Source organism: Corvus hawaiiensis, chromosome 3 (genome assembly GCF_020740725.1).
Source record: "Corvus hawaiiensis isolate bCorHaw1 chromosome 3, bCorHaw1.pri.cur, whole genome shotgun sequence".
In the NCBI taxonomy this organism is placed as follows: domain Eukaryota; kingdom Metazoa; phylum Chordata; class Aves; order Passeriformes; family Corvidae; genus Corvus; species Corvus hawaiiensis.
The window spans coordinates 57661403-57674718 of NC_063215.1; the positions used below are offsets into that span (position 1 = coordinate 57661403).

Genomic DNA, 13316 nt, shown 5'->3' on the forward strand with positions numbered 1-13316 from the left:
CCAAACAAATCCACTGAACAAACTGAAGAAAACTGCCCTGGGCCGGCTTATACGCGCCTGTGGACAATGTAAGGGGAAACTTATCTAGAGCTCCGCCTACTTTCCACCCCTCTCTCCTCCCACTCCACTCTTCCCACGCCTGTACTGCACCTGCCCCCATCCCTGCTACTGCCTGAAGGTGGGGGTTACCTGAGCACTTACTCTGTGAACACAGGATGCGATTTGGTGCTAAATGAGCTCAGCTGCAGAGGGAGTCTGGCGTCAGAGTGCGGTCCTGCTTCTTGTCTTGTGCTTAGGGGGAGCGTGAGGAAGAGCGGTGCGCATTCCAAGGGTTAAGCCTGCCCTGGAGAGGGCTGTGTGAAAGGTCACTCCGGCAGCCACGCAATCACTGCCGGGCACTGAGCGCATGCGAGCAGGAGTCGGGAAGTCAGAAGGCGCTCACTTCTGGCAGCAGCGCTTACTGGTGTTACTTACGCCGTAACAGGACACCTTTTCTAGGGCGCAGATATAAAGATACGGTGCTTTTCCTGCCCAAACTCTAGAATGTTTCCCATTACGTCTACTATGTGAATTGCAGAGGGTTTCCGTTTGATACTTCTACTTTGTATTTAAAACATTCCCTTTGTTAAAAAACAAACAAAAAAAGAGATGGATTTTGCCTCCTACAAGTCTTTTTTTTTTTTTTTTTTTTTTTTTTTTATTTCCTAATTTTTTTGGTCAGATTAAATCAAACAATGTTTGTAATTCCAAACAAACCTGCAGATCAAACAACAGAATTAGGCACGGATAGAAATCTTAGCTGGGACACACAAAGTAATCCAGTCCACTTGCCTAAGAAGTACAGTCTGCCCTGCCCACATCCGCACACGTGCCAGCGTGTCCCACCTGTTCCAGCTGTTCCCTCGCCTCACCCAACACCTGCCGGCACAGTCCCAACTCTCCCTCGCACTGCTACGAGCAACCATTCAATGGGAAGACAGACATGCTCCTGAAAAATTCCCTGTTTTGAGCATTTTTGATGCTCAAACAGTTATCAACAATTCTGTGCTAGGGAAATTTTCCACACCCTAAAAATGTCACCAGAAAGATTTAAGTAGGCTCCTCCAGCTGTGAGTCAGGCCAGGGTGTGGTAACACCCTGCTACAGTGTGCCGAGCTGAAGGACTGTTTCTCGAAGGAACATGTTTTTGAGACTTGTTTACTTTTCCAAAGGAAATAAGAATCCTCAAAGGTTCTGTTAATCTCCTGTTTACAAAAGTGAGTGCTCAGAAGTGGGGTGGGAACAGTGTTGTGGAAATGGCTTCTAATATTCCACCAAAAATTTCAAATAATTAAAGGCTGGTTTTTACTGGGGCACAATCCACTGAATTCTACAGCACTAAAGTCAGAGGAATTTATTTTCTATGGTTCCCAGTGTTAAGGCCAAGCTTATGCTGACCAAAGCTATCATATAAAAACACATACACAAGAGTCCAGTGGAATATTTCTTTTTGCTGCAGAATCAAGTCAATAAATCAATGTGCAGTGACTATGCTGTTAGATAAGGCAACTTGAGAAATAGAATGCCATTATAATATGAATATTAGTATTAATTACCATTGTTAGTAATAATTACCATTATTTGTGATTAATTAGCATTACAGAAACAAGCAGATGAAGTCTTAAAGGATCTGCAGTGAAATCATGGTGAAGCTTGATGTGTGTGTGGAAGGTCCTTTTCGTACCACCTCCCAAAGAGTGTTACACTCAAAACTGGCTTTGATGTAGGAGCCCGACTTCTCAGACGTCCATCAGTTAGCACCTGGTTATGAAAAAGGAAAATAAGCAGGAGCATCATCACAGCAGCACTACTGCATGGCAAACACAAAATCCTATCTTCATTAACGCTGATCTAGCTGAGAGAGCTCCAGTCTCAATTGGAGCTAGCAGGACACCTGAGAAGAACTACATTTCTGTGCTGAGGGAGATCTTGTTCTAGAGGATTTGGGGGAAGAGGGAAGAAGAGAATTGCCAGGGTGGACTTACTGTATGAATACAAGCAGGAAAATCAGACAGAAATAAAGCTGCCTTGAACTCAAGGCAGAGGACAGAGGACACTGATAACAACTAAGTTGCTCCTGTGTCTTGTAGTGGCTTTCTGACCACTGATGTCTGACAAATCACAAGGGTGTCCCATTACCTCGAACTCCCCAGGGGCCAGCTGCACCCCACTGTACAGCACTTCTGGGAAGACGTAGCTGGTGCCAAACGTGCCGCTGAGGGAGAACATCTCAAACTTGGTCTGAGCCATCTCCACGGGCTGCCCACACGTGCTCAGGTTTGTGCTTGGGCACTTGAGCAGTGTGCAGATCTGCGGGGAGGGGGAGACAGGAAGGTATTTAGCAAGACAGAAACACTGGTAGGAAAGCCTTGCGTTATCAAAGCTAATGTGTGTCAGAGTAGGTGAGAGTCACAGGATCTTTTTCGTAATCCTTAGGCGACTTCTTTTCAGTTGTAGCTTATTTTTTCACCCTTTGATCTGATTGGGAGTATCCCAGACCTGCATTGCCTTAGTCTTATTTTATGAATAGATTGTCTCTGATGTAAGTGTAGCCAGAGCACTTTATTTAATCTCTGAAGCCCAATCCTGTCCCTTCCACTAATTCTTCCAATTGCCAGTTATCTTATTTGAAGGTTTCTTTCCCACATGTCTTAGTAAGATGTGTTTGTGAATGGAAATTTTAGGCAAATGAAACAAAATCCTCCACAAGTACAAGTGTACACCCAGGCCCTCTTACTGATATTTGTACATGTTGCTAATGACACTTCATTAGATGGCCTGGTGTCTATGGGAAGTCTGAATTAGATGTTCTGTGTCCAAATCCTAGTTAATATAGGCCAAGGAGATGAAGTTAGCATCTTTTGTTACAGTTTTGTGTTAGTAGTTGCAGTCCACAGAGGAAAATAGGAATCAAAATGCTGTTTCCCTTTTGTCCTGAGAGCTAATTATCCAGCTGATAAATGTTTATGGTCTTCATGAGGAAATATGAAATAGGGCTAGCACTCCTTTGTTTCAGGAATGATTTGAAGGATGTTGGCTGGTTTTGCTCATAGGTGACAGAGTTTTTTAGTTGTCTGGTGTTGGGGGAAAGAAGCATATTTGCAAAAAATCAAAAGTATTATTCATCAGCAAATACAGTTTTGTGTTGAAATGCAAATAAGCAGAGAAATAAGGAATATATTCTGAGGAAATGAAAAAATACTGAGGGAAAAAGGAAGAGTAGAAATTCCTGTATTCTCTAGAACTTTCAATACTGGCAGAGACTATCTGGCAACTTCCATAACCACTGAAATAAATTTTACAACTAAGCTCACCAAGAACTGAATTTATTCAAGCTACCTTCCTAAAAGCATTAGATGAGCTGTTTGCTGGATAACACCTTGTCTCACATCCCAGAGTCTGTACCATCTGGTACACAAAGGCCATGCTGACAGACAGAAGTAACTAAAAAAAAGTATAATCTGCTGGCACAATAACTTAATTATGAAGGCAAAGGATGTTTTCAAATATGGCTTTAAGCAAATACAACCAGGATGTAACTCACTGTCTTCCCACATATTTGATTAAAAGAGAGGAAGAGAGGATATTTCCACTAAAAGACATAAGCCATTTAAGTAAGCTTCATTGCTATGATTTGGATAATGACAAAAAATTAACATCTCTGTGACTCTAACTTATCAGAGCATCTCATAAAGATAGCTATGATCAACTGATTTTTAACAGTAACTCTTTGATGAAGATGCAGTGAGACCACATCTGGAATACTGTGCCCAGACTCCTCAGTACAAGAAAGACAAGGAGCTACTGGAGAGTGTCCAGCCGAGGCCACAAAGATGATGAAGAGTCTGGAGCATCTCTCTTATGAGGAGAGACTGCGGTAGCTGGGCCTGTTAAGTCTAGAGAAGACTGAGAAGGGATCTCATCAATATATACAAATATCTCAAAGGTGTGTGCCAAGACGATGGTGCCAGACTCTTTTCAGTGGTGCCCAGCAACAGGGTGAGGAGCAATGGCCATACCAGCATAAGAAGTTTCACCTCAACATGAGAAAGAACTTTTTTACATTTAGGGTGGCAGAGCACTGGAACAGGCTGCCCAGCGAGGTCTTGGATCCTCCCTCTCCGGAGACACTCAAAACCCATGCAAATGCGTTTCTATGTAATCTGCTCTAGGTGATCTTGCCCTGGCAGGGGGATTGGACTATGTGATCTTCAGATGTCACTTTCAACCCTAACTATTCTCTGATTCTGTGAACAGAGGAGATTCAGAACATTTACTGCAGATATTCACAGAAGAGAACTTAAATTTAGCCAATATTTCACACCCCCAAAAATAGTGAGTGCACTCTGGACATTTAAAAGACATTTAGAGACCTCTCCACTGCATTTGTTGGATTTGAAGGTAAATAGGCTTGGAAGTTTTAGCAGCTTCTTTCCATTACTAACAAACAGGGCACTAGGACTCCAGTGTAGAAGAGGATCATTGTCTTCTCTTTTTCCATCACAGAGCTGAAGGTTTCTCCCTGTAAATAAGCTTCCTAAAGTAAGTAACCCTCTCCAAGGAATTACCTGCAGATAGTACTGTCCTTCAACAACATGAAGGCCATCAAAAGCACCCAGCACATAAACTTCATCATCTCTTTTCTCTGCCATCTTGTAGCTCAAGTGACAGCAGAGGTCTTTTTGGCAGAGAGTGAGATTCCCCCCAGGCTTAGTGAGCTCAGTGAAAGTAAAGGGGTCTTCAAAGATGATTCCAGTGAATTCATGGTCATTCTGTGAGAATCTTTCAACACTCAAAGCATATGAGTTCCAGCTGACAGCAGGCGGGGAGGCAGGAGAAAGACGAGGGTGTGCATCCAGTTCGGCAATGAGGAGGTGACCGTCTTCAGTTTTCATGTTGTAGGAGTATGCTCTGGCTCCAGCTGGTGCATAAATGCCGCTCCCTGAGGAGAGCGCAATAGTCAGTCCAGGAAGAATTTAAAAAATCATGTTGTCCTTCTAAGTGGCTCTACTGATGGCTTATCCACTATTCTACACAGATTACAGTAATTTTAGTCTCATCAAAGGTGACCATTAGTAATTTGGTACACAGAGCTCATGCTTTGGCAAAGAATAGCATTTATTCCCTTAGATGAGGTCTGCTCAGTATAGCCAAAGGCAGAGAATGTTTGGTTATTTTTATGTTATGTTATGATTATATTTGTGGCCTCCTCAGTTTTTTTTTCTCCTGTATGCAATAGAGTTGATAATTCCTTTTTTCTTGGCTGATTGATGTGAAAGGACCATCTACTGATTGAGATGATCCAAAACACAACACAGGCAAGTATCACAAGCCTGTCCTGGTGAACAGAAGCAGAGAGCAATTATCCAAGCCCCTTTACACTGGCTGAGAACTCCTCCCCACATGGGTGATTCACATCTGAGCAGTACCAAGCAACAGAGGGAATCAAAGGTCTGTCATACCCATCACTGCAGAAGCCTGGCAGGCATTTCAAATGAGAAGTCCCAAGACAGTGCTGTGGTTGCACATCTCACTGAAGGTACTGCTCTAACTGAAATATACTATTCCGTAAGCTGAGTCTAAAAAAATCAATGCTACATTCTAAAATGAAGATGTGGACTTCTTAGCAGCATTACTACAACAGGCCTGAATATGTGTTTTTAATGGTTTTCCGCAACAGTGTTAAATATAGCTATACAAATAAGTCTTTCATCTGGCCAGAATGAATGCAACCATGTATATGGTTTACGAGTATATTTACAGTTTGGCATTCACTCATAGACTTAGAAGTGGAGAGAAAAAGAGCCTTAAAAGCCTCAAATATTTCTGTTCTGGTATAAGGGCAGTAACCTACTACTTGTTTAGAGCCATTAAAAGAAAGGATAATCCTAAGAAGCTAGGGCAAAGAAAACACTACGAGTTTTGCTATGTCTTGTATGAAAGCAATAGGAACGAGATCCATCAGGTTTAAATTTGGTGACTAGACTCTTCACCTTCCAGATAAATACATTATATTCCTCTGCAAAATCACTTTGTAGAACAGGAAATAAGAGATTCATGGTTATAAAGATTTTTCGACAGAACGAAAATTAAATTACCTGTCATTGCCATGCTAGTGTTGTGAGTATTGGCAGCTAAGACATTGACACGCATGCCCATAGCCCAGGAAGAGTGAAACTCAACTGCAGTCAGAAAAGGCAGGACATTCATCCAAGCTGTTGGGAAGAGCACAGTGTCCACCTGCATCTTGCTCACCAGGACCACAGCAGGCTCATAGAAGAGGATGTCAAAGCAAGTGAAAATGCCAAACTTCCCAAAAGGAGTCTCAAAGGTGACAGCTTCTGGTTCTTTTGGGTAATTAAACTGACTTTCTCCCATAAAAAGATTATACTGCAGGGGAAGGAAAATAGAGAAACCAGTTAGAGGCACTTACTAACCATATGTCTTGGAGTCATTCCCTAAAGCTGTTCAGAATGACTAGAGAAAATTTTTGACCTGTGTTGGAAGCCCTCACAGGTAGGAAATCAGGCTAAAATTGTATGATCATAGTACCCAAAATACGGAACACATATTGCATATTGCCCTGGCATCTAGCTAGGAAAGCAGCCAGCTGCCTTCAGGTCTGTTGGTGTCATCTGCATAAGAATAATCTCTCCACTCCCCCCACCTAGTTTATACTTCTGGTGACCCAAATGCAACTAGAAGAGAAATAGTAATGTAAGAGAAGCATGGGGGATCTGGTGCCAAGAGACAAAGTTGGTGACCTTGGTGTGGAGATGCCCAGAAGCACTGGAAGTGCAGAGCACCAGCATGAAGCACAAGGCAGTACTGGGGACACTGCAGAGTAGAAAACAAAGGCTGTGCTGATGGGGGAAAGGCAGATGATCTCAGCCAGCAGAAAAACTGAAGTTTGTGACATTCTCCATTCTCAGCTTTCCAACATTTTCCTTCTTCCTACACATACATGTTTACTAAGAGTCCTTTATCCATGTCCAGATGGTTTGGAAGTAAACATGGACGCCAAGCCAGAAAAGAAGTTCAAGTTTACTTAACTTGTAATTCAGCACCTGGCCATGGCAGGCTGGGGGACAGACTTGCATTATCAGTGTTTCACTCACCCAGTTTGCTCACAAATTGGTATCTTCGGCATCATCTCTGAACAACCAGATGAAATACTGGGCCCAAAGTGCATTAAATAAACTGTCTTCACTCTAGCCACATTGGCATGTTATCTGGCACATGATTCATAAACAGCTTTGATGGAATTTGCAGGTAGACACTTAATACTGAAAGAAGAACTGTCATTGGGTGCAAATGTTTTAATGTCTTTATCTCTTTTTACACCTATCCATTGTTTTGTTCAAGTAATTCCCATTGTGCAAAAACTGTGCCAAAACAGCATAAAGAAAAAAAGGTCCTGCCTCTCTGAAATCAGACTACTCATCTATGATGAAATACAGATGAACATTTTGAAACCCTGGAACATGAAGTGGTAGCCTGGTGAAAAGCTGGCACTAAAAACTGAAGCTGCTCAAGCAGCAGAATTTCCAGTAGTAGTGAGTTAATGAACTGAGGAACTCAATCAAAACCATATGCCCCTAAATTGCACCAGAGCAATCATTTTTCATTCCAGTCTGTTCTGAGAAACATGACAGCAAACACAAATTTGGCATCAATGTTTCATAGCAAGAGAGATATTCTTTTAAATTATAAAGAGAAGCAAAACTCTGGCAGAGGACAATGACTGGCATCTAATTCTCTTCCCAAATTGACACATTTTGGAAGTAGTGGGAAATTAGTTCCTGTCTCTCCAAGGCCACTTTACCTTGTGGTAACGAGCCACCAGTTTCCCCTGTGGGTCAAAGACAACATCTGTATTGTAGTGGTAGCGACCATCACTGGGGCATTTGGGATCACTGGAGTTACAGGGCTTCTTGTCCCCAATATTTGCAACCACATAGATGGAGTTATTTCTGGCCATGCAGCTGAGTCGTTCCTGCACTGGTGCTGGACCAAATCTAATGTATTTTAGGGAAGGAGAAAAAAAAAATTAACAGAACTTGTGCTGTCAGTGGTGTCCATCTCCGGGGTGCTTGAGGTCACACCAGCAGCACCTCCAACCCCGCAGCCACGGCAGGGTAGGCAGATAGACAGAATTGCTGCAGTGCTTCCTCAGATTGGTTCCTGCACCCTGGGGTAGGTCCTGGAGACCTTCCATTGGCCTCTGCAGGGACATGCCTGACAGTCCCCTCCAGCACCTGGAACATGCTCTGCAGTAAACAGATAAACCTCAGGCTGGGCAAGGGCAGGAGAGACATCTCTGGGCAGAGGAAGACACTAGCTTGGTGTCACACAAGCGAATATTTTAGGATCAGGCATACTGACACCTGAGGACTGCAGCTCTGGGCCCTTAGCACGCTAAGCAGAGTTGAGCTGTGGAATAGTGCAGATGCTATGGTCAAGGCAATTCAGCAATTCATCTCCTCCCATGGACAGGAGCACACAGACCTGTAACCATGGCATGAAGAGCAGTGGGCTATTAATTTCAAGATATGTCAGGGTCCATGTGCCAGAAACTGGCAGCACCTCTGAAGCACCCATACCAGGCCATAAAGAGAGCAGCCATCCCCCTCTGTAGTGTGGCAATGCCTACGGCTTTGCAAGGTGTGCGTGGGTCGCACAAGGAGCACCACCATGCAAGATACACATACAGCACCAAGGAATAAGGCATGCCAGACACTGATGGCAAGTGTTATAGTCCCAAAAGCCGCTAGTGAAACCCCTGATTTGGAACAGAGGAGGCATGCAGATCACCTCTGCAAAACCCATGTGATGCGCTAGAATAAAGACCTGCTTAGACACACTGCCACCCCACACTCCACCTTCAGTGAAAGATGGTATATTTTAGCTACTTATAGCTCAGAAAAAGGTTGCACATCCTACGCTACTCCCCATTGTGACTCTTCTTCTTGGAAGCACTGAGTTATTATATCCTCACAGATATAATAACATGCTCTAAGCTCCTCCTCATCAAGCAGGTGTAGAAAGCTGTGGTGAAAAGGGCAGACCACGGCTGTAATTCCATGGCTGAACAGTTATTACTTGCTGTAGAAGTCTAGAGTCCAGTGCTCAGCTATAGGTTGGTTTGTCACTGCTGGCATATGCTGCTTGAATGACAGATCATGTTTTACAGCACAGAGACTCTAGCAGTTCAGACTTTATCTTGCCTTAATTGTGGAAAACCAAGATTAAAAGTTTCTGTGTTGTTATCATTTAGAAGTTTGGACTTTAACTACTGACCTCATCACCTCTTATTATCTGCTCAGAAACTAGTTCTTGGCTGCCCACAAAAATGGTCTGTATGCTTTTGTTTCAACACGTCATTTGTAAAGGACAAATAAACCAGAAAACCAAAGAAATACTAGTGTTAATAATTTACGGTCAGTTCTATTCAAAATAGTGTGGAAAAACCAAAAGCAGAATGAGAAGCAGGATATTCTGGCATTGAAAAAAGACATTTACTCAACTTTTAGTAACCCAAAGTCTGTATGTTGTTTGAATTTCTCCTTAAAGTGTCTAATTAAAAAAAAAAAATTTAATGTTTCCCTCATCAATTAGTCATGGACATGCTATATATTTAACCATGTAACTACCTTCATACTCAATTTTAATTAAAACTTACGTCACAGGCATTAGCAGTTCTCAGTCATTTAGTGTGAGCTGCTCAAGACTCCAGGAGATAATAGTTTGAAATCACATAAAGCACTGCAGAAGGAATCACCTTGAGGGGTCAGTGCAGGGAATCCAATTCACCACCGGATCAGGGATATCCTCCAGGTAAGGGTAGATGGATTCTCTTGTGAATCGCCAGCCGTAGATGCCATCTTCAGGAGTCACAATGATGTGGGCACCCTGTCACAACAGGCTCCGTTAAAAGGACACCCATCAACAGACAACCAGGAGGGTCAGCAGGAGCAGAAAAACACTGATGGACAACCCTCACGGCACCCCCATACCTTCTGGGCAGCTTCCTTGATGGCCCTTTCCAAGACATCCATGTTTTTGTTCATCAGGGCCAAAGCATCATCGGGGGAAATAGGCTCCTCGGTGGGATCAGGCAGGATGACGGCATGCTCGTAGACGGCTGCGATGAAGGTGTCGGAGGCAAGGGCCTGAAGGGCTGTGAGTGCAAGCACCACAGCAGGCAGGAGAGCCTGGGAAGGGAGCATGGCTGGAACCTCCCAGCTCCTGCAGTGCTCTGGACAAACAGTGCAAAAGGAATATGCACAGAAAAGAGAAAGGGGACAAAGTTTAATTTGAGAGAGGGAGGAATGAACTGCAGGTCTGTTAAAGCACTGCATTGGAACCAAGTGTGACGTATAGGAAAGTATTGCAGCACACAGTAAATCATTTAATAGGTCTGATTAATCACTATGAGCAAGTTCACTTTGGCTGCTTTGAGACAGTTTACTCCACTGCTATCCTGCAGAGGACCTAGCATGACAGAGCTCAAGGATGTCTTAAAAAACGTCTTTATTTTAGTATCTTCATATTCCTCAATTCCTGTGCTATGTGTCAGTATGTGCAGCTTGCTTCTGAGTTTCTTTAGACCAAAGAAATTACATTAGCATCCCACTGTACCTAGATGTCATACACTCAACACCCCAGCAACAGAACTGTCCCTTGAGTTAATCCCAGTGTCTCTCCCAGTCATTTCTGTTTAGCTGTGCATCACTTTCCAACAGCCTTCCACCAGAAAATATTAATCTGGACAGAATTTTTCCTCTGAAATAAGGCATGGAAGTACCTCATTGCCTGGCTCTTGCTAGCCTGAAGCAAAAGAGCAGGCTATTTCACCTGGTGCAGTAGCATGCCTGCTCCTCTGCACACCCTTCCTGTCCCCAGGAACATGCTCTGCTCACTTTTAATCTTCAATTCATTTCAAATCCATTTCTGGCTGAGACATTTTCCATTTTTTGACTTCCTTGTATTTGCAGTATTCTCATTTGGAAAAGGCTATCTGAGCAGCAGGAAGCAGAACAGGCTGGCTGCTTTCAGCTACAGCAGACTGTCACTGGAGAGCTGATTCAGAAAAGACAGACCTGCGGATGAATGCAGATACCACAGTGGTCTCTCACAGAGTACTGCTGACTGAGAGTTTCAACCATTCGGAACATTGATTTCTATCAATGGTGATGTTCACCCCGAAGTACTTCTCCACACACATTACTAGATACAGCATGCTCAGTCAGTACAATGAATACGAGCCTTTTAAAGGCTGCACTAGAGCTTTCAGTGACACTTGAACTAATGGACCTTTGAAGCCTTCCTCCCTCCCTCTCTGCCTCACTTTTTTACCAAATCAAACATAGGTTGAATCACATCAACCACAGTCAGTGGTTGATATCGGCGTGCAGGAAAAGTAGCAAATGCTGCCTGGTTTAGCACTAGTGAGGACACCAGCCAGAAAGGTGACTGCCCTGCCAGGGCTGAGCAGGAATAGTTACAAACGCAGTTCTAGGGGAATGCCCCACAAAATCCGAGTCCCACTGCTGGGACAAGGTGCAGGGGAGTTGTCCCTGTTTGCCTCTGCACCAGCAAGCACCGCTGCCTCCTTCCTGCAGAGCTGGGAGCTCGCCTAGTGTAGTGGTTTGGTCCAAAATACTCATTACTGTTTATCTGCTGTGAGATAAGAATCAGGAGAATGCGGGCAACGATCTCGCTCCCTCTCGCAGGTTCTATCAGATCCCAGAGGAAGCTGTAAGCACCCCTTAGCAAGGACATCCCTTCCGGGACTATGCTTGCTAACCTATGACACCCAGGAACAAGGAACTGACACCAGTTCACCAAACAAATCCACTGAACAAACTGAAGAAAACTGCCCTGGGCCGGCTTATACGCGCCTGTGGACAATGTAAGGGGAAACTTATCTAGAGCTCCGCCTACTTTCCACCCCTCTCTCCTCCCACTCCACTCTTCCCACGCCTGTACTGCACCTGCCCCCATCCCTGCTACTGCCTGAAGGTGGGGGTTACCTGAGCACTTACTCTGTGAACACAGGATGCGATTTGGTGCTAAATGAGCTCAGCTGCAGAGGGAGTCTGGCGTCAGAGTGCGGTCCTGCTTCTTGTCTTGTGCTTAGGGGGAGCGTGAGGAAGAGCGGTGCGCATTCCAAGGGTTAAGCCTGCCCTGGAGAGGGCTGTGTGAAAGGTCACTCCGGCAGCCACGCAATCACTGCCGGGCACTGAGCGCATGCGAGCAGGAGTCGGGAAGTCAGAAGGCGCTCACTTCTGGCAGCAGCGCTTACTGGTGTTACTTACGCCGTAACAGGACACCTTTTCTAGGGCGCAGATATAAAGATACGGTGCTTTTCCTGCCCAAACTCTAGAATGTTTCCCATTACGTCTACTATGTGAATTGCAGAGGGTTTCCGTTTGATACTTCTACTTTGTATTTAAAACATTCCCTTTGTTAAAAAACAAACAAAAAAAGAGATGGATTTTGCCTCCTACAAGTCTTTTTTTTTTTTTTTTTTTTATTTCCTAATTTTTTTGGTCAGATTAAATCAAACAATGTTTGTAATTCCAAACAAACCTGCAGATCAAACAACAGAATTAGGCACGGATAGAAATCTTAGCTGGGACACACAAAGTAATCCAGTCCACTTGCCTAAGAAGTACAGTCTGCCCTGCCCACATCCGCACACGTGCCAGCGTGTCCCACCTGTTCCAGCTGTTCCCTCGCCTCACCCAACACCTGCCGGCACAGTCCCAACTCTCCCTCGCACTGCTACGAGCAACCATTCAATGGGAAGACAGACATGCTCCTGAAAAATTCCCTGTTTTGAGCATTTTTGATGCTCAAACAGTTATCAACAATTCTGTGCTAGGGAAATTTTCCACACCCTAAAAATGTCACCAGAAAGATTTAAGTAGGCTCCTCCAGCTGTGAGTCAGGCCAGGGTGTGGTAACACCCTGCTACAGTGTGCCGAGCTGAAGGACTGTTTCTCGAAGGAACATGTTTTTGAGACTTGTTTACTTTTCCAAAGGAAATAAGAATCCTCAAAGGTTCTGTTAATCTCCTGTTTACAAAAGTGAGTGCTCAGAAGTGGGGTGGGAACAGTGTTGTGGAAATGGCTTCTAATATTCCACCAAAAATTTCAAATAATTAAAGGCTGGTTTTTACTGGGGCACAATCCACTGAATTCTACAGCACTAAAGTCAGAGGAATTTATTTTCTATGGTTCCCAGTGTTAAGGCCAAGCTTATGCTGACCA

At 44.1% G+C, this 13316-nt stretch overlaps 1 protein-coding gene across 2 annotated transcripts; it reads right to left on the minus strand.

The window, feature by feature from the left end:
* Positions 1-1378: 1378 nt before the first annotated feature.
* Positions 1379-13160, minus strand: LOC125322794 (pantetheinase-like). 2 transcript variants are annotated; one of them, XM_048296958.1, is made up of 8 exons: positions 12087-13160; positions 10056-10297; positions 9821-9951; positions 7865-8057; positions 6138-6429; positions 4608-4981; positions 2179-2349; positions 1379-1800 (listed from the first exon to the last, which is right to left on the minus strand). In XM_048296958.1, exons 2-8 carry the CDS (start codon positions 10266-10268, stop codon positions 1681-1683), a joined length of 1494 nt encoding a protein of 497 aa, XP_048152915.1. In that variant the 5' UTR covers positions 10269-10297; positions 12087-13160; the 3' UTR covers positions 1379-1680. The 2 variants fall into 2 exon arrangements, with proteins under 2 accessions (XP_048152915.1, XP_048152916.1); XM_048296959.1 differs by having other exon boundaries at positions 12075-13160.
* Between the last annotated feature and the right edge of the window lie 156 nt (positions 13161-13316).

Bases quoted from the DNA above. Each gene is read 5' to 3' on its own strand.
- LOC125322794 (XM_048296958.1), bottom strand. From the start codon at position 10,268: ATGCTCCCTTCCCAGGCTCTCCTGCCTGCTGTGGTGCTTGCACTCACA. The intron at 6,430-7,864 runs GTAAAGTGGCCT...CTTCCCCTGCAG, and splicing joins TGGTGGCTCGTTACCACAAG to TATAATCTTTTTATGGGAGA. The intron at 2,350-4,607 runs GTAATTCCTTGG...CCCTCCCCGCAG, and splicing joins AAGGACAGTACTATCTGCAG to ATCTGCACACTGCTCAAGTG.